This window comes from Terrapene carolina, unplaced genomic scaffold, assembly GCF_002925995.2.
Source record: "Terrapene carolina triunguis isolate 2854851 unplaced genomic scaffold, T_m_triunguis-2.0 Scaffold139, whole genome shotgun sequence".
In the NCBI taxonomy this organism is placed as follows: Eukaryota; Metazoa; Chordata; order Testudines; family Emydidae; genus Terrapene; species Terrapene triunguis.
In genome coordinates, this window is record NW_020664490.1 from 2600965 (window position 1) to 2628248 (window position 27284).

The window sequence follows — 27284 nt, forward strand, 5'->3', positions numbered from 1 at the left end:
CCTGTAATTCACTTTGAATCACACACATTACTCTGACTGCCAAGCAACCAGTCTGGTTGAACCAGGTCAAGTAAATCAAAATAGTTTTGCACTATTGATCCTATCTGATTGAGAGGTCTGGGCATCAAAATGAAACAGCTACCCACTTGGCTGCCACAAGATCACATGACCATGTGAGTTAAGAGAATTTTTAGTAGAGAGTGAGTGAAGATGTAGCAGTTAGTGCAAAATCAATCCTTTTAGAACTGGTCTCTGATTTCTGAGATTGAAAGTAAGTGCAGGTACATTTTATAGCACTCAGATGTCAGAGTATTTTATCTGTGAGTGCAATCAAGCATTTCAACATTTAAGTCCTATTGAAAAATCAGGGGTAATACATGCATGTTATAAACCCCCATGGTTTTTTCCTGTAAACCATCTGACATGCTAACAGAATTTGCCTACTTCCACCCAAGACACATTACATGTTAAACTATTTTCCTTAAGACAAATGACTGACAATTCATAAGAGCTCATTGCCCAGGAATTGTGATTAACACTAGCACCTGCCCCTCAGAACTCCATAACAGACACTAAATTCACTGCTGTCGGTAACAAAGTTTGGAAGTTCCTTGGTGTTTTGCATAGACTAACATTAAAAGACCAATGACATGAGAAGGTCACTTATCCTATTTTTAATCATATTCTGTTACACCAGAGTTAGAACAATAAAACATACCTTCTAAAAGTTTCTGCAGGCTGGATCTCATTACGTGAATGTTTTCAATTCCAACAAACTGGAATCTAATGTTAGCATAGTTGTCTTCATTTTCATAGCCTTTACCTGCTGCTCTGTTTGCCATTGCATTAAGCTTAGTGAAAGAAAATGCAAATATTTAAAATCAAGAGTTAAAAAGTAAATTGTAAAATCAAAATATAGATTAAGTAACCAAACATCTTCAGCAGGACACTCAGTTAAAAAACAAAACTAACACACACATACCATAAACATCCTTATGGATATCAGATTTGTGGCAGACTAATCTGAAAGGATTACTCTGACATGAGAATGACACAACATGTGGGGGGATGTGATATGTAGAAGACTATGAAAAGTAAAAACAATCAGATGTTGAGAGCTGACAAACATGTTGAGAGCTGACAAATCTGAATACTATATCCTAATTCTCCTTTTCCCAAATTATAATTGCTTATTTGAAAGATGCCACACAGTAATTAGCCTAAAAGAAAAAGTTAGTACTATGAAGTGTTAAGATACCTGAAGTGCGTAATTTGAAGGGAAAAAAAAGATCAGTGTATCCTAAGTAAAATGAAATCTACAAAATTATGAGGTACCAAAAACAGATCCAGCTGGGCTGGTTCCATTTCACTCAACAAGCCAGCACTTTTTTCTGGAGGCTTCCTCTTGTGCTCCAGAATCTAATGTTTTACAATTAAAATTTAATCTTCTAGTCCTTATGATCAAATAAATTTAAAAATAAGAACTTTTGAGTGGAACCAACAAATATCTCCTAAAGTCTGCAACTATGGCTCCAATAAATATCAGCTGCACCACTCTTCGCAGTGCAGTGCTAATGCTGAACTTTAATAGCTGATCAGATATGAACAATTAACTATTTTATTGCTGACTAAAACATGTAAAAAAGAGGAGATCTACAGTCTAATTTAAGTGACATCTCATTTTGATATCACATATGGATGGAACTTGGTTATAAGTAGAGTTTAGGAAATAATCACCACTTGATATGTCCACCCCTCAATCTGATCAGTGACCAAAGAAGTAAAGATGTAGTAATGTGAAATTGCTTATTAAAATGTGGTATCTAAACAAACTCTAGGGCTTGAACACTGTCCTGCAGATGCTCTCTCTAGGTTTTACAATTTCTGTCTCCTAATTTCTCCATGCTCCATTAAGGCATACTCACTATAATTCTACAGCCCTCCAGCTCTGCATCCAATGCTATAATAAAGTTCAGATCAATGTTACACATTTCATCCCAGTTAGATAGTTAAAAGAAGTTTTAAAACTCAAGAGTCTAAAGAAATGGGTGCCCAAATTTGACTCCTAAATCTGTTTATGCACCTAAATAAGTGGCCTAATTTTCACAAGCGTAGAACACCCAAACAGCTCTCATTGACTTCAATGGGAGCTACTGGGTGCTCAGCACCTTTTAAAATAACATTTATTGCTTGAATATGGAGTCTTGCACTGTAGGCACCCATTTTTAAAAATCTTCACCCAAGTTCATAGGTGAAATGTGTGTTTCTTCTTATTCAGGTAGCTAACCAAAATGAGTTAGCTAAAGTCATCTCACATAGACCATGATCATCATATGAAACAGTAATACTTTTGGTCATTGACCTGGGACAATTCTGAATCCAATTCTGAATCTAGAGCAGGGGTTCTCAACCTCTCTCTTTATGAGGCCCACCCAATAAAAACTCCACGGCCCACCTGTGCCACAACTGTTTTTCTGCATATCCAGCTGATTAAAAGCCAGTGTCGGCATTAGGGGGTAGCAAGCAGGGCAATTGCCTGGGCAAAATGCCACAGGGGGCCCCGCGAAGCTAAGATGCTCAGGCTTTGGCTTCAGCCCCGCATGGCAGGGCTTGGGCTTTCTGCCCTGGGCCCCAGCAACTCTAATGCCGGCCCTACTCTCTGGTTTATTTTGGCAGACCCCCTGAAACCTGCTCGCAGATCCTCTAGGGACCTCGGACCCCTGGTTGAGAACCGATGCTGTAGAGATTAAACAGCATGATACAGTACAATCCCAGCACCTGAGCCACATAGTGCCCCCAGTAGCACTTCCGTATGTATAAAGTGATCAAGTAAAGGAATTTAAGCTGAACCCTAAGCTGCAGCCCTGATAAAGGTACATACCTTAGGTCGAGTGTCCATGACATACATATAGTGATGAGCAGGGTTGGCTATACTGATCGCATGCAGCATATTTTCATCCTCCAGACACCTGGCACTGAAACCTGAGAGAGGTTGACTGCATCTGCAAATAGCAGCCTAGTACAGAAAAAGAATCAGGTAGCAACAGTATATAAGTAACACCTCTAAAAGAATGCTTAGACATATGCATTCTATAGAGCTGAAACACAGTTAATTCTTTTATTCTGCAGACTATGAAGTGAAAGATAAGCTGAAGAACTAAAGCAAAGATGCTCTAACTTTTTAAATCAAAGTACACTTTTATAGTAGACCTTAAATTTAAGTCCCTGACTGCTGTTCATGGACTTTAAAGATCATGTGGCACTTTGATAGTGTAAAGGTTTACCAAATTTTGGAAATATGCCCAAAGATCTTAGACATCTCAGTTTACTTCCTAAAAAAATTTAAGTTTATAATACACAGCCATTTTTCTTACAATAAATGCCTGTCTCGTGTCTCTACACTCTCAGGATGTTTTCTATTGAATTATTATCTCCCTAAATACAAGATAAATCTACATTTATAATGAAGACAGTCATTTTGTGCTCTTCTACACATCATTTAGGGTATGTCTACCCTACGAAAGTAGGTCGATTTTATAGAAATCGATTTTTAGAAATTGATTTTATACAGTCGATTGCGTATGTCCACACTAAGCACATTAAGTCGGCGGAGTGCGTCCTCACTACCATGGCTAGCATCGACTTACAGAGTGGTGCACTGTGGATAGCTATCCCACAGTTCCTGCAGTCTCTGCCGACCACTGGAATTCTGGGTTGACCTCCCAATGCCTGATGGGGCAAAAACATTGTCGCGGGTGGTTTTGGGTACATGTCGTCAGTCGCCCCTCCCTCCGTGAAAGGAACAGCAGACAATCGTTTTGCGCCAGACACCAAGGCGATTAGAAGAGCACAGCAAGGCGCGCTGCACATCAGAGAGGCTTTGAAAACCAGTTTCAGGACTGGGCAGGCTTCGGTGTGACAGTTGTGTGTGTTTCTCCTTGATGCAAACCCACCCCCTTTGTTGATTTTAATTCCCTGTAAGCCAACACCCTCCCCCCTTCGAAATAAAGTAACTATTGTTTTGAAACCATGCATTCTTTCTTTATTAATTTAAAAAAAAAAAAAAAGAGAGAACAGACAAGGTAACCCTGATGGGGTGGGGGAGGAGGGAAGGACAAGGCCACATTGCTTATTGGAGCCACACTAAAAATCAAACTGTTTGAATGACAGCCTTCTGTTGCTTGGGTCATCCTCTGGAGTGGAGTGGCTGGGTGCCGGGAGCCTCCCCCCCTGCGTTCTTGGGTGTCTGGGTGAGGAGGGTATGGAACATGGGGAGGAGGGGAGGCGGTTATACAGTGGATGCAGCGGGGGTCTGTGCTCGTTGGCTTTCCTGCAGCTCCAACAGACACTTCATCATGTCCATTTGCTCCCCATTGGCCTCAGCATCACGTCCTGCCTCTGCTCTTCGCATGCACTTAATTCTTTCCTGGCCTCTGCCACTGAATGCCTCCATGCATTAAGCAGTGCCCTATCAGTGCGGGAAGACTGCATGAGCTTAGAAAACACATCATCGCGAGTGCGTTTTTTTTGCCTTCTAATCTGCGATAACCTCAGGGACGGAGATGATAGGGGGAGCGTAGAAACATTCTATGCTCTACGATTCTGGGGGGACTGCATGGTCACCTGTGCTGCTGAGTTCGCCACGCTGACCAAACAGGAAATGAAATTCAAAAGTTCTCGGGGCTTTTCCTGTGTATCTGGCTAGTGCATGGGAGTTCAAAGTGAGGTCCAGAGCGGTCACAATGGAGCACTCTGGGATAGCTCCTGGAGGCCAATACCATCGATTTGCATCCACACTACCCCAAATTCGACCCAGCAAAGTCAATTTTAGCATTACTTCCCTCGCCGGGGAGGAGTACAGAAGTCGATTTTAAGAGCCCTTTAGGTTGACGGAATGGGGTTGGTTGTATGGACGCATTCATTTTTAAATCGACCTAACGCGGCTAAATTCAACCTAACCCCGTAGTGTAGACCAGGCCTTAAACTCCAGCCTGGCCAATATAAAAACTGTAGTTCTCTCCTTGACAGCAGTATTCTTTGAGGGGTGTAACACACATTCCCTGACAGGTAACACTCACAAATACATCCACTCTGTGGATACAACTGGCAGTTGCCTATGTGTAGCTTTACAATACTGGCCCTTCAGAAACTGCTGAACTCACAGGAGCAGTTGATATAACTGCTATTCCCTCAGATATATATCAGGATTGAGATGGATTGCTGCTGCTCCACAGAAACAACCCTCCTCTATGGAGTCCCACAGGGCTTGATTTTCTCTCTTCCTGCCCTCCTTCCCTCTTTAACAAATTATTTCCACGGTTCATAGCATTTTGGAACAAAAGGATTTTATTCTTGATATTCCAACAAGTACAAAAACACAGAGGATTTGATCATCAGCTGACCTTAAAGGCCCATTTTTGGAAGTTTTAAGAGATTCAATTGACTAGTGAAGAATTTTACAGTTGGCTAAGCAGGACCTACGCATCTCATTAGCCATCAGCAGTGTCAGAGATTAAGGAACTAGCATTGTTCTATGTACCTGGGTTATTATACTTACCTCCCTATCTTTCCTGGACCAGTGGCATCTGTTGAGAAATAGTTTTAGCCCACTTGCGCTGAAAGGAAATCAGACTGTACCTCTTTATCTCTGTGATAATATGATAACACTGGGAATCTTCCTTTGCTTCTAAATTTGGAGCTACCAACGATTACGGGCTTGCTTGCAGTTCTGGGAACATAAAGTTCTCTGGGATAGGAGTCACAAATCTGCAGGACAAAATAAATGTACAATGTACGTGTTTCATTTACAGACTATATCAAATCTGGTGCAAGATTTCTAACAGTGGACTGCTGTCCTTGCATGAATCATGACAGCTTTGTGGATAAGGTGGTGGTTATAGCAGGGCTAGATGACACAGAGGTAAAAACACTTGCACCAGGCATACAGAAATATGCCCATAATCCTTCCTAATGTACACACACCAGAAGTGATACATGGATTAAAGGGTATGAAAGAATGATGAAATGAAAATCATACGCTGTGGAAGGGGACTGAGACACCAGTGTACAGTCTATCAAAATGAGACCACAGAGAATAATTCCACAGTAGTAGTATAGAAAGATCACACCCCTTGCACCAATCCCCAACTTCACTAATGCAAGGGCAGGTTTCTCCCTCACTGAAAGAGTTGTTCTGCTGCTCCTTTACAACAGGATTTCCATGACTTACCCTCAAAATAGGGCTGTCATTGAGGGAAAATGAGAAAGAAACCATGCTATCAAAGACTATCCCAACACCAAAAAAACGAACAGGGAGGGAGAGTCTCACAAGTAGGCTCTCCCATCTTCTGCATCCTTTCACTTTAGGCAGCAAACTCATGACTCAAAGGGTATGTGGTTTGCAAGGCATTGCAGATATTGTGTTGGACTGGAATCAGAGGTTATAAAATCAAACAGGCATAAAAATAAACACGTTTCCTCCACTGCAACAGATTCTCTATTATCCTTTACCTCATAATCACGATTAGCATCGGACAACTGCCAGTTAGAGTTTGGCACTCCCATCCGCTTGTATTCTTCTGCTAGGTCAATGAGCTGCCAGCCTTGCAGCCGCTTAGACTCATTTTGTTTTGGATTGTAAGAGAAGGCATACAGTTCATCGTAGCTTGCTAAAGGAAACAAGAAAATAAGATATTATGCACCGAGTCAGATCCCAGAGTCTTGTGTGTCAGAAAAAGGGCAGGAATAGTTGAATTCATCATCTGATTATCTTTGTAGTTCTGTAACTGGGCAAGATATTTTATAAATATTCATGGTGGGTAAACTTTTCGAAAATGCCGACGTCACTAAGTGACTTTGGTGCTTTTGAAATATTTTACTCAGTATGTAACTTCCGCCCCAAAGAGTTTACAATCTGAAGTCACACAGGTACCATACAGTTAACTGACAAAAAAAGATGAATGGACATCAGCACAGGTAAGTTTGGTGGAATGTAGGTTTCAGTATTTTCTGCAGAATAGGGTGGTTCCTAGCCATACATCAACTGGGACATTTTCAAGGTTTAAGGGGCAACATTAAGAGTAGCACAAAGTTAGGAGTGGATTAGAGATAAAGCAGGGGTCTCAAACTCAATTTACCTTAGGGCCAGTGCCAGTCCTCAAATCCTCCCAGCGGGCCAGTAATGTCACTCATGCCACCCAGAAACCCCCCCCCCCCCCCCGCCTAAGGCTCTGGGAGGGAGTTTGGGTGGGGGAGGAGGTCTGGAGTAGGGGATTGGGTTGCAGGCTCTGGGAGGGAGTTTGGGTGCAGAAGGGGTGAGAGGTTGGGCTCTGGGAGGGAGTTTGGGAGGGGGAGAGGGTCTGGGTTGCAGGCTCTGGGCTGGAGTTTGGGTGCTGGGTGCAGGTTCTGGGCTGGGGCAGGGAGTGGGGGTGCAGGAGGAGGGGGTGGGGGTGCAGGCTATGGGAGGGGGAGGGGTGCAGGCCCTGGGAGGGAGTTTGGGGGCAGGAGGAAGTATGTGGGGAGGAGGTGGGGTACAGGCTCGGGGAGGAGGTTGGGGGCTGCAGCACTTACCTGGGGCTCCAAGGCGGGGCGGGCTGGGGGGGCCTATGCGCACAGCTGCCCCCAGGCACCACCCCTGCAGCTTCCCATTGGCCACAGGGGTGCTCGGGTGGGGGCAGCACACGGAGGCACAGCCCCGCCCCGGGGCCACAGGGAGGGGCAAGCAGACATGTGGAGCAAGCAGGCAGATGCCGCTCAGCTCTCCTGTGCTGCCAGGGACCCAGGCCATGTAAATCGCCCCAAGCACCGCCCCCGCAGCTCCCATCGGTGGGAACTGTGGCCACTGGGAGCTGCAGGGGCGATGCCTGCGGACAGGGCAGTGCGCAGAGCCGTTTGGTCATGCAGAAGCCGGAGGTGGACATGCCGCTGCTTCTGGGAGCTGCTTGAAGTAAACACTGCACAGAGTCTGCACCCCTGAGCCCCTCCCGCCCCCCAACCCTCTGCCCTGATCCACCTTCCTGCCCTCCAAACCCCTCGATCCCAACCCAGAGCACCCTCCTGCACCCCAATCCCTCATCCCCAGCCCCACCCCAGAGCCTGCACCTCAACTCCCCACCCAACCCCCTGCCCCAGCCCGGAGCCCCCTCCCGCACGCTGAATTCCTCATTTCTGGCCCCACCCTAGAGCCCGCACCCCCAGCCAGAGCTCTCACCCCCTCCTGCACCCCAACCTGAATTTCGTGAGCATTCATGGCCTGCCATACAATTTCCATACCCACATGTCGCCCCCGGGCTAAAAAAGTTGCCCACCCCTGTTCTAGCAGCTGGAAGAACGTATAAAAGAGGGACAGTGACATCACCACTTGGCCTCTCTCCTGCCCTATCTTAACACCTAGAAGACTATTGGGAAGACAAAAGACTCTGAGCTTGGGAGATTGGTCCCAGGCTGAGAAGGGAATTCAGCCTGTGTATTAAGAACTGTAAACTGCCTGGAACATCCAGTGGGGTGAGAAAAAGCTGCTGGATTCAAATCTTGCTTAGTTTGTTAAAGTTTAGACTTTAGACTGCAATTTTATTTTTATTGCCTTATGTAACCTACTTTGACCTCTATGGCTAGCACTTATAATTTAAAATCTATCTTTCTTTAGTTAATAAACTTATTTTAATGTTTTATCCTTACCAGTGGGTTTGTCTAAAGTGCTTGGGTAATCTGTTCAGATTACAAAGGCTGGTGCAAATCCTCTGTCCTTTGACAAAGTGACAAATTAATCAATGAGCTTGCACTGTTCAAGAGAAGATCTTCAGCAGTGTAAGACAGTACATTTCTAGGGTACAAGGCTTGGGGGCTGGAGGAATTGGTTAGAGTCTCCCTCTGTATAATCCATGAATGGCTTAGAGAGCATTCATGCAACTCAGCTGGGCGTGTCTCTCCACAAATTGATAGCTGAGTGATCACAGCACTTGGAAGGGTTTGCTGCTTGTCACTGGCATAACATTGTGAGAGACAGCCCAGGCTGAAAAGTTTAAGGGGACTCAGTGGTCCCCGCAGTCTAGGTTGTACCCCAAGGGATGTGACAACCAGCAGTGACTTTTATAAATGCGGTTTCACAATCACTTAAGATCTCACCCTCTCCCATACCCGTACGTCAGCACACTCAAAACTACACGCAGAGTAACAGTTACCAAAACTATGCACAGCAGATCAATGCTTTCTGTGTTTATGCCGCTCAATTTCAGAGACTTTACAGAAGCCTCACATTTAACAACAGAAATAGCACAAAGCCCAGAGTTGTTTTGCAGAATGGTGGCACAAACATACACTGCAAGGTCTTGTGCACTTGAAAGCCATACCTGGTTTTGACAGTTGCAGCAAAGAGTTGTAAATGTCATGACAATCCCTTTCTCTGGGAACAATAAAGTGAACTACCCTGAAGTTCTTGCACTGGATCACAAGAGGGCAGCCTGAAGTAGTCAAGGCAAGTTTCTCCACTGCAGCGATATGATGATGTAGAATCTATGGCACACAAGAATTCATAATTCAAGTCTTACTGTAAGATGTTAGTTAATAGCACTTTAAAATATACTTTTCAAAAGAGACACAAAGTATATTGTTAAACATAACTGAACAAGCTAGTCAAAAATCCTTATACAATAGGTTTAATTTGTTAAAGAAATCTCTGACACTGGCATTTTGGTCAACCTATCCTAACCATTTATTTGAAATTATGCTCCTTCTCTTCCGCTAAACTTCAAAGGATTACCAGTATGTCACAAACTTCAAGCGAATATCTTTCTTCACACATAATGCAAAGGTAAATCTTCAGAAAGGCAGGTCAATCACTTTCTATAAAGCTCCGTTGCCTGAAAAGCTGTATCCATTTAGGTGTTGGGAAGATATGCAGTTGGTTGCTTTCCATGTCTGGGAGTGCTCTTAAGTTCAAAGCATCAAAAATAGCAACCAAACAAAACAGCTAAAAGTACAGAAAAAGTTATTTTTAGTTAACCTCTTAACTAGATTTAGTTGAACATTTTTCATCAAAATGATTTTCTGGAAAAAAAAAAAAAGTCTTTTTTAAAAAAATAAAAATAAAATTTAAAAAAAAAAAAAAAAAAATTCAATTTTCTGTCCTGAAAATCAAAAGGAGGGTTTCTCAGCTCCCTGTCTAGAAGGCTTTTGTCAATTTTGCTTTCCTTCTGTAGGCTGTGAAATTGACACAAAATTTTCCAGGAGGGCTGCTTAGGTTGAACACCTTAGCTTTCGGCCTCTCCAACACCAGAGCTGATGGTAGTGAGGGAGAGACAGGAAGGCTGAGCACCCTGCTCTTTGACAGCAGGCCTGAGAGGCTATTGTCAATTTCATTTTCTGCCAGATCCTTCCATGCCAGCAGCCGAGAAGGCTAAAATGTTTTGGTTCTCCAGAAACAATTTTTCTTGAAACCCCTTTTTGTGAAAAAAAAAAAATACAGCATTTCACCTCAGGTCAGGAGAAAAATATGGAATCTTTTGCAGGAAGGGATTTCCATTATCAGCCAGCTTTAATCTTAACACAACTCAGTTTTACTATCCTCGAACTTCAGTTTTAAGCAGTTGGACCACTACTTGACATGCAGAAGATGGACTTTCTAATGAAGAATGTGAAGGTTACCTTACATTTATGCCTATAACTGTAGTTTATGTTAGTGCTCTTTACTTTTGACATCAATTCCTAGAATCAGCCTCTCTTTACCCACACAGGTGTGAGCTAGGAGGCAGCATAATCTGTTCATGGGAACAGGATGAAAAGAGAGATGAGAAAGATCTACTATGAATTATTCTACAGCTACTCATCTGGATGATCTAGATGTTATACTCAGACTCCAAAGTCAGTTCCATACAACTTCTCCCCCACCAAACCACCACCTCAACCACAATACATGTCCTTTGAGGGAAGAAAGAATTAACATAGGAATTTTACTAAGTTTTTTACACAGACATGTAAACACAACAGATCAAATATGGAAAAATGCACGTGTGATTTAACAGTTGTTTTCCTATGCAGGAAAGCCACAGATACAGTCTGCTTCATCTGAGACATTGAAAGGAGCATATTGTTCAGCCCTCTTACTACCACAGTTGTTTTCTCCTCTTAAGACTCAAATAAAATTAGACAGGAGTTTAAGAAAGCATTTTGCAAGACATGTATTTGAGAGGAAGAGACTAGATTTCAACAACAGAATTTTATACAGTGGAACCCAGTTTATCCAATCTAATTGGGACTGGGGCCAAATCGGATAATCAAAAATCCAGATAATATGGAGAATGGGCAAAGAGCTTCAACCGCTGGCAGCAAAGCCCAGGGCTGAGAGCAGGAGCTGAGCCCCGCCACCCGGAGGTTCAGTTAATACGGAGAGCCAGATACTGTAGGCTCAGATAAATGGGGTTCTACTATACTAACAATGATTAAAGATGCTCTTATATATACACTCTGTCTATAAATTTACTTCAGTACAAGTTGTACTGTGGATACAACTGGACTGACTTCAAGGATATTAAAATGAAGTAAAGCACAATGGGAACAATCAGTGCTTTTGAACTTTTTTTTTTTTTGTTAACATATACAGCACCTTTCATTCTGAAGAATTCCAAAGCTTCTTAAAAACTATGTACTGTATCCACAGAAACACTGAAGTACAGATTCCACTGAGACAGCAGGCAGCAGCTAGCCAAGCAGGTAATCAGGATACAGGACTAAGGTCATAGCTGAGATGCTCATACCTTTTTTAAAAACCTACAAGATCGTCAGTGTTCATGCAGAACTGACACCCTTGGGTTTTGCGGTCTCACTTAAGGCTACAAGGATTTGAACCTCAAGTTCAAGGTAATCTAGATATGTTAAACCTGATGCTTAGAACACTAAACAATCTCCTCCTATCTGATAGCACAGAAAGTCAAAGTGGTAGAAATCTACACAAAGTCACCACACACAAATGAAGAACTAATTGGCATGACCATCTTTTAATAGACAAGAAATGGAAATTAGCTGCATAATGACTTGATTTTCAGAGATACCAAGCACCCACAGCTCCCACCTTTGAAAATCAGGCAGCTATTTAAGTGCTTAAATAATATGGATTTACTTTAGACTCCCAAGTTTTAAAATATTAGCTATAATGACAAGATGCAGCACTTAAGCCTGGTCACTGGCACAGTAAGAGTTTAGATTGTGAATCTACTGCTTATTGTTTGTGTGCATCATGAAATAGGGGAAAATATTTGAGAAACTATATCCAGTTAATTATTTATCTTTAATTAGACATGCACAAGAAGAAAAAAAAAAAGGAAAGAAAACACATTTGGAGAAGCTATGCATTTTCAGGCTACAAGGTAATGCATTTGATATCCTTACCCAAGTCTCCTTCTGGCTAGAGTCTATAAATAACAGATGCGTTGCTGTAAGGTACAGAGTTCCCATTAACGATTTGTTGCTGGTGCTGAAACGGTCTATTAATTTCACCTGCTCTACCTGCAGGAAGGGAAAAAAAAAAACATTTTACGGGAAGTAAAAAATGACTGAACAATGCAGGGAAAAACCTTCCCTGACAGTGAGATCTATCAGCCTGTGGAATAATCTTGAAAGTGGTGGAAGCTCAAATACATTGCACATTTAAAACTACACCGGACAAATACTAGGAAGCAAGCAATAGCAAACATATCTGATTTGCCAGGAAGATTAACTAGGTAATCCCATTCAACACAATGCACAATAAATACACAAGGCTAGGATCATAAGTAGATTCAATTCTCATCTGTAAAGTTAAAGTTTTTCAAATAAAGAGTCACGTTCTGTTCTGCTACGTATTAGGGATTATTTTCCACTGGTGTTGATCGGTGCATTTAAGAACCATTTTGAAAGCAAGAAGTATAATTTGCTAAAGTAGAAAACATGTAGCATCCAAGTCTATCTGAAGTATAGCAGCAAATCCTCAAACACCAGTAAGTATATTATCCTGTTATGTAGAAGTCTCGAGTATTGAATTAATTTTTTTTTTCTTCCGAGGTTTTCTGTATCCCTGTCAGAGCCCACGGACCAACCTGTCCTGACTTCATTTTCACTCCCACTTTGTACTGTTCCCACCCTCCAAAATCTAGGTCATGGTGTAATGACTTGCTCTCTGGTAGTGAACTGGAAACTCCCAGTAAAATGGAAACAAGGGCTACTATCAGCAAAAAGACATTCTCCTAAAATAGCAGAGGACTTGTTTTTAGAATAGAGAGCCCTTGCGGGGAGAGATCTCTCATGCTGGCACCCAACCAAAAATCTTCCCATTCTTAACCCCAATAAAGGAATATTTCATAAAAAGGGATTTTAGATAGCCCACAATTTAGCTGGCATGAACAAAGCCCTTTAAAAACTCCACACAGTTTGTTTTACAAGAAACAAACGTTACATGACCCTATATGTGAAACACCACAACACAAAAGGACTACAGTGAAAGGCTGGTCTGTGCAGTCCTCATTATTTCTTGGCAGGACTGTCTCATTAGTGCCAAGTTAGAGCTGTGTTACTAGGGGCCCAACGCTGTTCCCATTAAAGTCAATGGCACAACTCCCAATCACTTCTATGGCAGCAGGATCAGCACCCAGGAAAGGTGGCTGTGACAGCATAGATAAAGCCCTGGATCAACAAAGCAGGCATCTGCATTTCCTAGATATTACCTCGATAATGCAGGCACAGATAATGGTATCATTCTAGATGACCGGAGCACTGCTTTACCGCGTTATATCCGAATTCGTGTTATATCAGGTCGCGTTATATCGGGGTAGAGGTGTAGTTTGGAAGCAATATTTTGACAAAAAATAACATTGTCTCTAAGAATTGTAGAGAGCGTTCAATAGCAGGATGGAAACCAGTCACCCCAACAATATATGAAATCTATTTACAGTGACCAGAGTCACAGGAGAGGACTGAGTACTTGATTGGGACTGGTAGTGATGATCAAAGACTGCATGACAAAGGACATGTCTTGAATGTTCTCTAGTAAGATGGCTAGTATATCACAGAAGAAAAATACAACAATCTTAAGTCTTGCCTTGCAAGTGTTTAAAAAGCGATTAAACTCTGAGAAGTAACTAAAAACTGTATTCTGTCATTCCAGGTTTACTGTCTTGCCATGACTCCATATCAAATTTGTTCAGGTTACAAACAGATTTCCTGCCCCCAAAACCCTTATTAAATACCATGCCTGCAAACTCATCCTGAGATCCAACAGCCAAGTTGTACTCCTTCTGACAAAAGTATTACTAGTAAAAGACCCTTCAGTGGAATGGACTCAGAAGTAGTGATGATTTTTGAAGCAGAAATTAATCCCATAGCTGTATTGTTCTCCAATAGTAAATAAGCTAAAAGTAATACAATTGAATTATTTCACTAAAAGAAGATTTTAATTGGAATACACATAAGAAATAGATCTGTGGTGCTCTTTTCTGAGCATAACCATACTATTTCTTTAGTCTAACCAAAAAAAAAAAAAATTGACAAACTGTCACTCCTGTACAATGTAAGCATCTAAGTACATTACAAAAGCTTGGCCAGACACTTGTAGAGTTCATTTCAGATTTGTTTAAAAAAGTAAAGAGCACCATATCCGGAAAGTCCGTCCACAGGCTGAACACAGTTACGTGTATGGCTTTATAGATTACAGAGTCAGTGATAAGAAGACTGGATGCACGTGTCAACAGTTCTCATTGGTAGAATACTGGGCCCACAGTTGCTGCTCTTTAAATATTCTGTGACTGTGTGGTTAGGCTCTAGTGCACCACTGCTAAGGTTCCACTGAGCACTAAAGTGGCACTACTAGGGGAACTGAGGCAGAAGCACAGGGACTGGGCTCTCTTAACCCCACTTCACATAGAATCCATCTCACTCACACTGCCCTTTATCTTTATTTTGCATGTTTAGTTCGAAGAGGAACAATGGATAAAATTTTGAAATGTATGTAAGGATTTAGGAGCTTAAGTCCCATTTTCAAATGCAATTTAAGCACTTCAAAGCTTAAATCTCATTGAAAGAGAATGGGATTTACGTTCCCAAGTCAATTAGGTGCTTTAGAAAATTTTACTCAGTATGTGCTGTAACAGCAATGAACACTAAGGGCAACTCCAAAGTTCCAAAGAGAATTTTCAATTACAAACTCAATCCACAATAAAATAGCCTCATTACTGAGACTGGAAAGGAAAGGGAAGGAACTTCATGATTACCTCTTCAGGTTAATGTTCTCACTGCCAGCCCATTGGTCTAGATCGGCGTGTCATTGCTCTGTTGCCCCTAGAACCCCCTATAAGTTTTGCCTTCAAGCCAGGATTCCATTTGCAGCATTCATAGTTTGTTTAGCCATTTACTATACCATCCACGTGGAAAACAAAATCTCCAAAGAGCAGTCAGATTAAAAAAGTAAATATGCCTCCCATAACAGTCAGAACAAAGTCCAGCCTAAACTATTATGCAGAAGGGATTTGCAAGATATTTATATTTGAATTGCCCCACTTCCCATGATAGATCTGCTTACATTTATTATCAACTGGTATATGCCTGCTTGCCTGCCTTCCTCCACTCCCATGCACATTATATCCTCCAAAGTTTATTTGAAAAAAAATCCAAACAAACAAAGCAAGCACATTAGTAGACATGTTTCATAATTGAACAGAGTCCTTGCATAACCAACCTTGGTCATTCCTGACAATTCAATCCCACATTTTAATGTGAATTGTTTCTAGCAGGATTTAAAAATAATATTAGTCTCTGACAGAGCACCCTCAAAAAATTCAGGACATATCATTTAAATTTCCTTTTTAAAAAATTACATTTTTCTCTCTTCATCTGATTATATTTACAGATAAAGGATTTTTTTGACAAGAGAAACTAAGGCCCAATTCTTGCAATTAACTCTGCACAGTCAAATCCTGTACCCATCCTGAGCCTCATTGATTCCTATGGGATTGGGCCTACACAGAGCTAGGTGGAGGTTTGGTGCCGAAGTAACTACTTGGAAATCGGTGAACCTAGCTAACCCAGTTTCCTGTCAAATGTAAAGTTAAAAGTAAAACATATATCTATATTCTGGATTGCTACTTTCATTTACAGGAGTTAAAATTTGCTGTAGTAAAAACAAAATTCTCAAACATTACTTTAAAAATGACAATGTTTCTTTCAGTCTATTCACTTGTCTCTAGTATGTTAGTTTTGTGTAGCATAATAAGTCTTAATTTATGTAGCTTTGTTGGCAAGCAGCTGACTGATCAAACCCTCCCCAGCCATAATGAGTTTTATATTGATGCATAAAGAAAATTAAAAACCGATAACCTGCTCCCTTAATTAAATATTGGCTATAACTACAGTACTTTAAAACTGGAACGTAACATCATCCCCTTCCTCCATATGTCTATAAATCTTTATGGTCAGACTGCCTGATCATTAAATGAATAGCTTGTGAGGTGATGGCTTCTGGGGAACTGCAGATAATGCAGTCTTCAGCAGCCTTTGCAGACAGCAGCCTCCAGCAAGAAGAGAGGGAGTGCTGAACTGCAACTCATTCAGCATATCAAAAAAACACCAGACAACACAGAAACACAGACATCAAGTAGTTTCAACTAGGAACATTTTTGCTTCTGCCATTTGCTTCTTTAAAACATATAAAGAGGGCTTGAAAGTTTTGTTTATATTAAATTCCCCTTACTTCTTTTCTTTATCAAAGGAAAAATATCAGGAATGTCTACTCTGGCCTAAGTGGTTTTTCTGGAGATGTCTCAGAGCTGCATTCTATTAGCTCTCACACTAACTGAAGGGGGCAAGGGTGATGAATCTTTAACAAAGGCATTCTTTCTCCAAAGTATGACCCACCTAAGTTAGAAAACAGATGCACACAAGTTTTAAAAAGTTACTAAAAATCCTCTCACTCATCCTTCACTCTCTTGATTCGTGATATCATTGGAGTAGTTTTGCAGACATCATCATCTACACTAGGGACATTTTCTAAATATTTCCCACCATAACAACAATTCAAGTCAATTTGTGCTTACAATGTTAGAAATACTAGAGTAGACTAGCAGTCAGCACTTCACTTATTGACTTTGCTCAGAACAGATCTAATTGACATGGTATTAAAGATGCTGGCAATCTGTCTACACTAGAGCCATGATCCAGCATGGGCAGTCCCTTATGCCCGTGCAGGGCTCTACTGAAGTCAACTGGGCTCTGCACTGGCGCATAGATGGCCATGCATGAATCAGCTTGGACGATGACTGTTTACAGGCCCCATCAGTTGTGTTCTAGCTCTACTGGGAACCATAAAGAACTAAAAATTGGTTCAAATCCAGTTTTTTCCCTTTGCAGGTCATCTTTAAAGAGGAATCATCAATTTAAAAATCACATTTCTGTATGAATTTTCCCTACTATTCATATAAAAATAAATCATAAAACCAGAACGGGGAAGAGAGTTTCCATTTCTTTGCCTGTTTACTTTGTACACAAGATGTTGTCAGATGCACAACCACTTGCACCATTTCCTCTGCATGACTTCTGTTTGAGTCTTTCACCCAGCAAAAGGAAAACATAAAAAAAAAAATTTGATTGTAAAACCACAGGAACTGACAGAGAAACACACTCCAGGGGAACTTGGCAACTATTTTTAACTCCCTTTGAACATAATTATATTTCCAGCTGACATGTATGGTGTGTACACTGAATATTTTCCTTTGGTGGGGTTATATCCTGCTCTGGCTGGGGAAGACAGGAGATGACTTGATCTGGAAAGTCTGCTCCATCCCTACCTTCTGTGATCCGTGAGGCACAGGAGGAAAAATGCGTCCTGTGACCGCTCCCATCGCGGAAACCATGTTAGCGCAGAGTGGGGAGGACACAGGCAGGGAGGGGGAGGTGGCTTTGCAGAGAGACTTTCACCACTCCCTGTTTTGTTTGTATTTCACAAACCTGCTGCACCAAACCGGCCGCGACTCCAAAGAGTGACCGGGGGAGGGGGGCGGGGGACAGAAGATCCTGCCAGCGGAGAGCGGCCCCGGCCCCCTGTCTGCACCCAATGTCTCTCACAGCTCCCCCAACGCAGCAGAGACTCACCTGCCACCCTCCCGGCAGCATCTCCCCAAAGGTCCCCTCCCCTATGGCGCCGCCACGCCTCCCGCACAATACTACCACCCCTATGCCCCCCCACCCAGCTCCCTACTACCTGCAGCCCCCCCGTAACCCCCGCACCCTCCACGGCCCCCCACTTCCCCCAGTGGCCCAACCACCCCTATGGCCCCCCAGCGCCCCCCATGGCCCGCAGCGCCCTCCCGCACCCGGCCCCCGATTGCCCCGCAGCGCGGGGAGGGGCGGCGGGTACCTTGGTGGTGCGGATGTGCTCCATGGTAGCTCCCGCCGCCGCCGCTCACAGCTGCCACCGCCCCACTACGCGCAGCGTCTCCTCGCCAGAGCCGCCGTCACCTGGAGACATTTCCGGGCAAGGGGGCGAGTCGGCGAGGGAGCGGCCCAGAACTGCCTGGGAAGAGCCCGCGCAGCGCCCCCTGCCGGCTGGGGGACTCATCGGGCTCTTACAGGGCCCCCGGCTGCGGTGGGAGGCTGGATGTGGTGGGTGCTGAACTCGCCCCTGCGTTAAAGGCAGCAGCTCTGTGAGCCAGCCCCCAGCCCTGCCCAGCAGCATCTCGGTCACCACGGTGGGAACCACACAAAACTGTCACTCCTCCTTTGCCCAGCTAACACTAATGGAGAGATTAGCCCCTGTGCAGGGCAAGGCCTAGCAGGTACCAGTTAACCCCACTTCAGACTGGGGATTCTCCCCAAAACCTCAAATAAACCTGAACCCCCCCCCCCCATGTTATCCACCCTAGATAAAATAACCCAGCCCTCAGGGGCTGACACCTTGGAGACAAGAGCCTTAGCCACCCCAACCCACCTTCTCCTTTAAGAGATGCCCCTGACCCACTTCTCCCTGTTTTGGTGCTTTACATGCCATATCACATAGCAAGTCAACATACAGATCACTTCATTTTATGTTGCTGAACATCACAACATAACTGTTTATTTGTTCATGGGAGGCATCTGGAGCATGAGACACATCTTGAAAATCTAAAGAAAGAATTAAGGCCCCAGTCCTACAACAAGCTCTGTGTGGATGCAGGGATCTATCCAGGTGGATCTCAGGGTAGGATCATGGCCCACATTCCCAATCCACCAGCCTACCTCTTCCCAAACAACTGAAGAAAGTGGAGAGCTTTGCAGTGTACAGGTCCAGGCTGTGGTGACTCAGGGAGCAAATTCCAAAGCTGATAATAATGATTATAATAATGCAGATAATGAAAGGCTGTAATAGATAGATAGATAGATAGATAGATAGATAGATAATATCATTTGGACCACAAATAAAGCATGGTGTGTTGCTTCTTAAAAATAAGTTTTGGCCTTCATCTTCTATATACAGTTGTCCTTCACTCCCATGAAACACAGGTGATAGCCCTACCTTTAAATCTCCTCTTTGTGTCACACGATTAGTGTTATAGTTACTGATCTATTAAATTCACCAGTTTTAATGTTAAATTTCTCAGCCACAGACCCCAGTGTTGAAGGTCCCCTGGCGCATCCTCTGACCACCTCTTACCAGGAGGCTTCTATGAAATATAAAGCTGTTCTCCTCTGACAGAACCTCCCTGAGGAAGTCAACAGTGGAAACACTACCTCTCCCCTCCCCAATGAATCAACCCATCTGGCACAGCAAGTCAGTACCTTCCTGCTCCCAAGAGTGAGTGAATTTGGACCAAAGTTTCTAAAGATTTTTGAGAATGAAAAGTGCAATAAAATTATTATTTTATTAGTTATTTAAACATAGTTATGCACACAGATATGACACAGGATTTCACAGCTGCAGACTGAGGCAAATACTACAGATGGATTTTAAACTAAGATTAGATCATTTTATGTCCATCAATAACATTTGAAGCTCAGTAAGCCAAGGCATGTAATACATGTTATCAAAACTCAGACTTCAACAGTGTCTAAGAAAAAGTACTTGAAATTCTAGATATGGAGTACATCACAGCCTGAATCAAACCATCTCAAGACTTGTTTCAAGAAAGATGGGCTTCAGCAAACCAGTTGCTCGGGATCTTTGGTGTGTGTGTGTGTGTGTGTGTGTGTGTCATGAATCACCAACTTCCTGTAAGTCTCCTTCCTGTGTGATGCCTTTCCACCAAAAGGCCTTATGACTTCATATTTACTTGTAAAAGAAAGTTTAAAATAAAAAATTTACTATTCCAGAACCAACTAATACTCAAAATACCTGTTTGTATACTTCCCAATGGATTTTCAGGAGGCCACCTGAACAAGCACAATGTATGACCCTGCAAAAATCTAGATTTCTGAGTCAGGGATTGGCAAAAGAGGCTGGGGTCTATAAGCAAAGAAGCTATTTCCTGTTTTTGGTTCCTCCTGCATTCAGAGAAGAAAGACTTTATACATTCCTTGTAATTCATCAAGATTGTATCAAAGAAAATACCTGACTCTATCATTAATTTCTACTCTCAACTGGAACAACCTCAGGTCCTAAAATTTTGACTAGCTGCTAAGATCGAAAAGGGGCAACACTATGTATACACAAAGTATATACTATACCCACATATATACAAACAATATATAAATATATATCCTTGATGCTCTGGAAGATGTGAGGGGAATAGCTACCAATGGGCTTCCCCAAAGATCTTCTTAAACTAAAAGAGATGTATGGGCCATCAACAGCCTCCTTCTGAAGATCCCACTATCCCTGGAAAAGGATGTTGAACCTGCCAGTGACATCCCTCTTACAGATATTTTGTGCATAGAAAGGGAAGAGGGACACTGGACAAAAGGGACAGAATCATCTCTGATGATCCCAGTGCTTTGGAGGAAAGGCTGATCCACTGCTCTGCATTCTATAAAGATCCAGGTGTCCCCAAGGGGAAGTGAGCTGCCAGAAACCTCCTCCAAAGTTACTGCTTCAAGAGGGATCAGGCCACCAACAGTTGTCCATTGAAGAGCCTGCTGCTCTATTTGGGGGGTCAGAACACCAGGAACTTCACGAAGATGTACTTGTTTAGGGGTCTTCACCAGTTCACTAGCGGTCATCCAGCTACTGAACACAGCAGCTACCTAAGCTCTTTCCACACTATGTCTGAAACCATAATATCATCAAAGAACATAGGACACAGGACTGAAAAGGCCTCCTGGGTCGTCAAGTCCAGTCCCCTGCTATTACAGGCAACCCCAACATAATCCCATTCACAAAAATTATCAAGCTACATTTTAAAACTACTTAGGTTGTTTGCCCCCCCTCCCCTCCTCCTCACTTCAATTGGAATGCTATCACAGAACCTCACTCCTCTGATGGTTAGAAACCTTCTAATTTCTGGCCTAAATTTATTCTCGGCCAGTTTATATCTATTTGTCCTTGTGTTGACATTGTCCTTTGGGTTAATTAGCTCTTCTCCCACTCCCTGGTCCCTTCCTTCCCTCCTTTTCCTATTTAGGAACATCTTTTCCTATTTTATTACTATAATGACCACCCCCAACATGTTATGACTATGTTTGTCTGGTTTTGTACTGTCTGATCTTGCAGCTTTGATGAGTTGTAAAACTGCATAATTGCATAATTCTATTGGAGACCCTGTGAAGCGTGCTGTGTTCAGAAACATAAACAAACATACATTCCCACTCAGCCTTCATTTTGCTAGGCTAAACAAACCAAGCTCTTTTAGTTTTCTATTGTTTCTATTAGTTATTCCATTTCCATGATCATCCTACCAGCCCTTCTGTGCAGCTTTCTAGATTGAATTCATCTTTATTGAACATGGGTGATCAGAATTGTACACAGTATTCCAGATGAAGTTGTTGGAATTATTAATATTTATGCAGAGTATTACCACAACCCTAATTTAACCATAAATTCCTTTATTAAATCTGAAGACCAAATGGTATTTATACAATTGCTCTGAACAAGCCTAAATAATAAGCAATTTACTATACCCAATGCAGTAACAAAACATTTATCAACGATTGATCAAAAATCAGATACTTACAAATGAGCTAATCCCAGGAGTGTTTAAATCAGGGGTGGGCAAACTTTTTGGCCCGAGGGCCACACTGGGTTTCCGAAATTGTATGGAGGACCAGTTAGGGGAGGCTGTGCCTCCCCAAACAGCCAGGCGTGGCCCGGCCCCCGCCCCCTATCTGACCCCCCCCTGCTTCTCGCCCCCTGACGGCCCCCCCCGGGACTCCTGCCCCATCCAACCCCCCCGTTGCCTGTCCCCTGACAGCCTCCCCGGGACTCCTGCCCCAGCCATGCCCCCCTGCTCCCTGACCGCCCCCGGACCCCTGCCCCCCACTGCCCTATCCAAACCCCCCCTCCTTTCTGACTGTTCCCCCGGGACCACTGCCCCCATTCAACCGCCCTGTTCCCCACCTTCTGACTGCCCCGACCCCTATCCACACCCCGAACTCCCCTGCCCTCTATCCAACCCCCCTGCGCCCTGCCCCCTATCCAACCCCCCCTGCTCCCTGCCCCTTTACCGCACTGCCTGGAGCACTGATGGCTGGCGGCGCTACAGCCGCACCACCCAGAGCACCAGGACAGGCAGCCGTGCCGCCCGGCTGGAGCCAGCCACGCCGTCGCGCAACACAGAGCACCGAGTCAGGCCGCGCGCAGCTCTGCAGCTGTGCTGCCCGGCAAGAGCTCGCAGCCCCGCCGCCCGGAGCATTGCGCCAGCGGCGCAGTGAGCTGAGGCTGTGGGGGAGGGGGAACAGCAGGGGAGGGGCCGGGGACTAGCCTCCCGGGCCACGGGCTGGGCAGGACAGTCCCGCGGGCTGGATGTGGCCCGCGGGCCATAGTTTGCCCACCTCTGGTTTAGATCCACGTTGGTCAGCTCCAACATGGTCAGGCAGGTATTAGCAATGAACCCTTTCAGAGTTTACTTTTTATACCCTTCAACAAACAAGTGATGTCATTGCCAAGTACTGACTTCACCTAAAAACCAATTGGAGTCAGATCACCCTTATTTCCACTTTTATCCCGATAAGAATTACAACCTCCTTCCTTCCCTAGGCCTTTCCTCCCCACCTTCTTGCTGACCAGCAATTTTTCCATTGCACCTTGATTCACATAAGTGTTAACACCAGTGTGTGGGATGGGAAGGGTCATGTTGGCTCATTTTAGGACAGATTCTCTTTATTTAAAACCATCTGCAGTCATCCCTATCAGTCAGAGTCCTTCTTTTTAGAAACTTCCCCTTATCTCATTAGTTATTCTTTGAAACAGACATCCTCCCTACTTCATTCCTTCTGGCCTTATAATTAATTATTTTCAAGGCCTTTCCTTCTAATTGCTAGTCAGGGCCTTTCTTTACAACACATATGTATTTCCTTTACCAAACTTAAACTAACTCTAATTCTTAATTTTATATTTATCCTAGAGAGGTCTTACCAGTGCCTTGTACAATGGCATTTAATACTTCCCTATTTTTATTGGAAATACCCTGCCTGTTACATCCTAAGATCATATTTCTATTTAACAGCTGCATTACATTGGTGGTTCATAGTCATCCTGTGATCAACTAATACACTGATGAACCCTCAGCTCATATCAGAATTTCTTGTTATTAGTCAGTAAGTGCAATGACCTTGCACTTTGTACTATTAAATTTCATCCCATTTCTATTACTACAGTCCTTAAGGTCATCCAATGCTTCCTGTATAATATTCCAATCCACTAGAACCTTCCCCCACACTTAATAGTTCTCTTTTCTGCACAACCATTATCATCCACCAAATTAGCCAGTCCCTAACCCACCTTACAATTCTTGTGCTAATCCCCATTGTAACAAATAATTTTTCATGTGGCACCATATCAAATGCAGTTGATTAGATCAACTGCATTTTCCATGTCTAAAAAAATCAGCTATCTTATCACAGAAAGATATCAGGTTAGTCTGGCACAATCTACCTTCAGTAAACGCAAATTTCATTTTATTCCATTTACCTCCATGTTTTTAATTATTCTTTCTTTCAAAATTTGTTCAATGTCTTGCATTGAGGTCAGACTGATGCATCAGTAGTTGCCTGGATCAATCTTACCCTTTTAAAATATAGGTACAATGTTTGCTATTCTCCAGTTATACAGTACCATCCCTGATTTGACAGATTTATTAAAAATCATTACTACTGGACTTGCAGTTTCATGTGTCAGCTCTTTCCATATACTGGGATGGAGATTGTCCAGCTCCCCTGACTTGAACACGGTAAGTTTTGCTTCTGTGCAGTTTTCCTGACCAGTGTGCACTGGGATTTTCCCTCTGAGGACCATCTTTATAAAATTATACTACAGACTATTTGGGGTGCCTATGTTGGTGGTCTATAGAATACAGTAGTTCTACAAAAAAAAAAAAAAAATCTGTCCACACTGGTCATGAAAACTGTTCTAGATTACAGTCATGTCTGTCCAAGTCTGGGGATTGCTAGCACAGAGTCAATCATAGCACAGCTAGAACTTTAACATGAAGCTTCCCTGATGTTTGGATTTTGTGCTGATGTACTGCTTACTGACTGGTAAGTACAAATGCAACATTTGTGACATCATGATCCAGTTGGCAAGTCAAGAAGTGAATTTCAAACAATGGAAATGCTCAGAGGCATCATCATGTCGATGTCATCTAGACCAAACTAGGAAAAAAGGGGTAAAGGTTAAAAAGCTGAAGGGACAACACAGAACCTTTAAAAAACAGTTGGCCTGGTCAAAATCCAGGCAGATAAAAACTGCATCTGCACTACTTGTGGGGGAGACTGGGTCACAGTCACTGCCATGTCAAGAAAGAAGGATCTCTTTTGTCTGGGGCTATGTTGTAAGGGTGTCCCTCAGACTGATTCCACAAGTAGGTAAGAAACATTACTTCAAACTCCATTGTCATTAAGAACCTAACAGGCAATGGCATTTTGCCTTCTTGTGTCATTGACCAGTCTTGTTCAGGCCTCTTCAGTTAGCTGCCCTAATGGTGGGTCACTACAGGCCAGGAAGAAAACTCTGTTGAGCTTAGATGTTGAACAACATCTGTGTAAAAGAGGAGTCTATCTTCTTTGTCCATGGGTAGTCTTTTGGATTCCACAGGCTGTGGGGATACAGGCAGAGCCCCTGAAAGCTGGTGTCACAGGAACCATAAAAAAGCTATCCCTCAAGCATCCAGGTGTAAATATAAGCACAGGCCAACCAAAACACAACTATCCAGTGCAACTACCTAGTACACTCTGCTTTGCAATAAAGACTTTGCAGCAGACAGGGAATCTTCAGTTGCTTGTCTGAGGCATGTTTAAGCCCCCTTTCCACAGGTATGCAGTAATGTTCCAGCCAAGATTCTCACCTCTGCCTTATATGCATATAGAATCTCAGCCCTAACATTGTATTAATATATTTTTTTGCACTGAATATCCTTTCTTTCTTTTTTTAAAGGGCACATGGTTGTTGATTACACAGTACTTTTTTCAATGTTTAATTGTTGCAATACTTTGTATTATGGACCTATAGATATACATGATCATAAACTAAGATATGTACACATGTTTATTTGGAACTCCATGTCTGTGAATTATAGAAAAAAGGATACCATCATGGAAGTACGCATCTCTGTGTTTACAAGATTGGAGTGATTGTTGAGGCTGCAATCTAATGCAGATTTTCACTCCCACTGTAACTCAAAGTAATAAATAACTTCTTTAACATTTCAAAGTTTGCTGTAAGGTGAATTTTCCTATGTAGACTTTTTCATGGACTGCAAGATTATGAATAACTTTATATACTTTCCACCAAGTGGTTTAGGCCAAGACCCCAATCCTGCAAACACTTATGCATGTGCAAAAAGAACAGGAGTACTTGTGGCACCTTAGAGACTAACAAATTTATTTGAGCGTAAGCTTTCGTGGGCTACAGCCCACTTCTTCGAATGCATAGAATGGAACATATATTGAGGAGATATATATACACATACAGAGAGCATGAAAAGGTGGGAGTTGTCTTACCAACTCTGAGAGGCCAATTAAGTAAGAGAAAAAAACTTTTGAAGTGATAATCAAAATAGCCCAGTACAGACAGTTTGATAAGAAATGTGAGAATACTTACAAGGGGAGATAGATTCAATGTTTGTAATGGCTCAGCCATTCCCAGTCTCTATTCAAGCCTAAGCTGATTGTATCTAGTTTGCATATCAATTCACTCAATGACAGACCTACGGGTGGCAATTTTGCAACAGAAAAGCTTCAAAAACAGACTCCAATGAGAAACGGCTGAGCTTGAATTGATATGCAAACTAGATACAATCAATTTAGTCTTGAATAGATATAGACTAACATGGCTGCTACTCTGAAACCTGTCATTATGCATAATTTTAAATTCGGGACTAGTCCAATTGATTTCAGTAGAACTACTCACATGCTTAAAGTTGAGCAATTGCGGAAGACAGGGACTTGTCACCTCAGTCTGTGTTAGGGTGACCAGATGTCCAGATTTTATAGGGACACTCCCGATTCTGGGGTCTTTTTCTTATATAGGCTCCTATTACCCCCCATCCCCGTCCTGATTTTTCACATTTGCTGTCTGGCAACCCTAGTCTGTGTCCCAGGACAGGATGGCAACACTGCTGTTATCAGTGGTATTAAGATGTCAGAAATGGGACAGAAGAAACCAAGGTGACAGTTATATGCTGGGTGGCACATCGTCGCAGCAGTGCCCTGATTTTGGCATCGTGCTTGTCAGAACCCATGGGGCAAATTAGGAGACGGGGGTGACATCGCACCGGGATGCTGCAAAATCTACGGGAGGGGGGCGCAGCGACCCCCCGGACTGTTACCTCAGCGCAGGATCCCGCTGGAATTTCACGCCCGGCCACGTACCGGGGCGGGCGGGGCGCGCTCGGGCCTGGTTGCTGCTGCTGCCCCGGCCCTAGGCGCCCCGCGCGGTGACCCGGGGAGCAGAGCCCCGGCCGCCCGGAGCGAAGGGCTCAGCTGGCTGCCTGCCGGCGTTACTGTCCCTTTAAGTAAAGTCCGCGCGCAGCCGGCTCCCCCACTATCCCTGGGTGCATTGCGGCGAAGGGGGGGAAGGGATATTGTCGCTGCGCTGCTGCGTGTGGGGACGGGGATACTCGCCGCGCCTGCTGCCCCGGTTTGAAGTTGGCGCCCGGGAGCGATGCGGCGCTGAGGAGAGGGAGGCCGAGGAGACACAGGCCGCCGGC

General features: G+C 43.3%; 1 protein-coding gene across 1 annotated transcript in view; it reads right to left on the reverse strand.

Moving 5' to 3' along the window:
• LOC112103662 (myotubularin-related protein 6) overlaps nucleotides 1-18455 on the reverse strand; it is a 34016-nt gene extending 15561 nt beyond the window's left edge. Inside the window, exons 1-7 of the mRNA XM_024195554.2 lie at nucleotides 18371-18455; nucleotides 12382-12498; nucleotides 9348-9510; nucleotides 6511-6668; nucleotides 5638-5766; nucleotides 2882-3016; nucleotides 719-851 (exon numbers count right to left, since the gene is read on the reverse strand). Of these exons, the coding sequence (XP_024051322.1) occupies nucleotides 719-851; nucleotides 2882-3016; nucleotides 5638-5766; nucleotides 6511-6668; nucleotides 9348-9510; nucleotides 12382-12498; nucleotides 18371-18394 (859 nt within the window). The 5' untranslated portion in view covers nucleotides 18395-18455. The remainder of the gene's footprint in view (nucleotides 1-718; nucleotides 852-2881; nucleotides 3017-5637; nucleotides 5767-6510; nucleotides 6669-9347; nucleotides 9511-12381; nucleotides 12499-18370) is intronic.
• Nucleotides 18456-27284: the final 8829 nt, after the last annotated feature.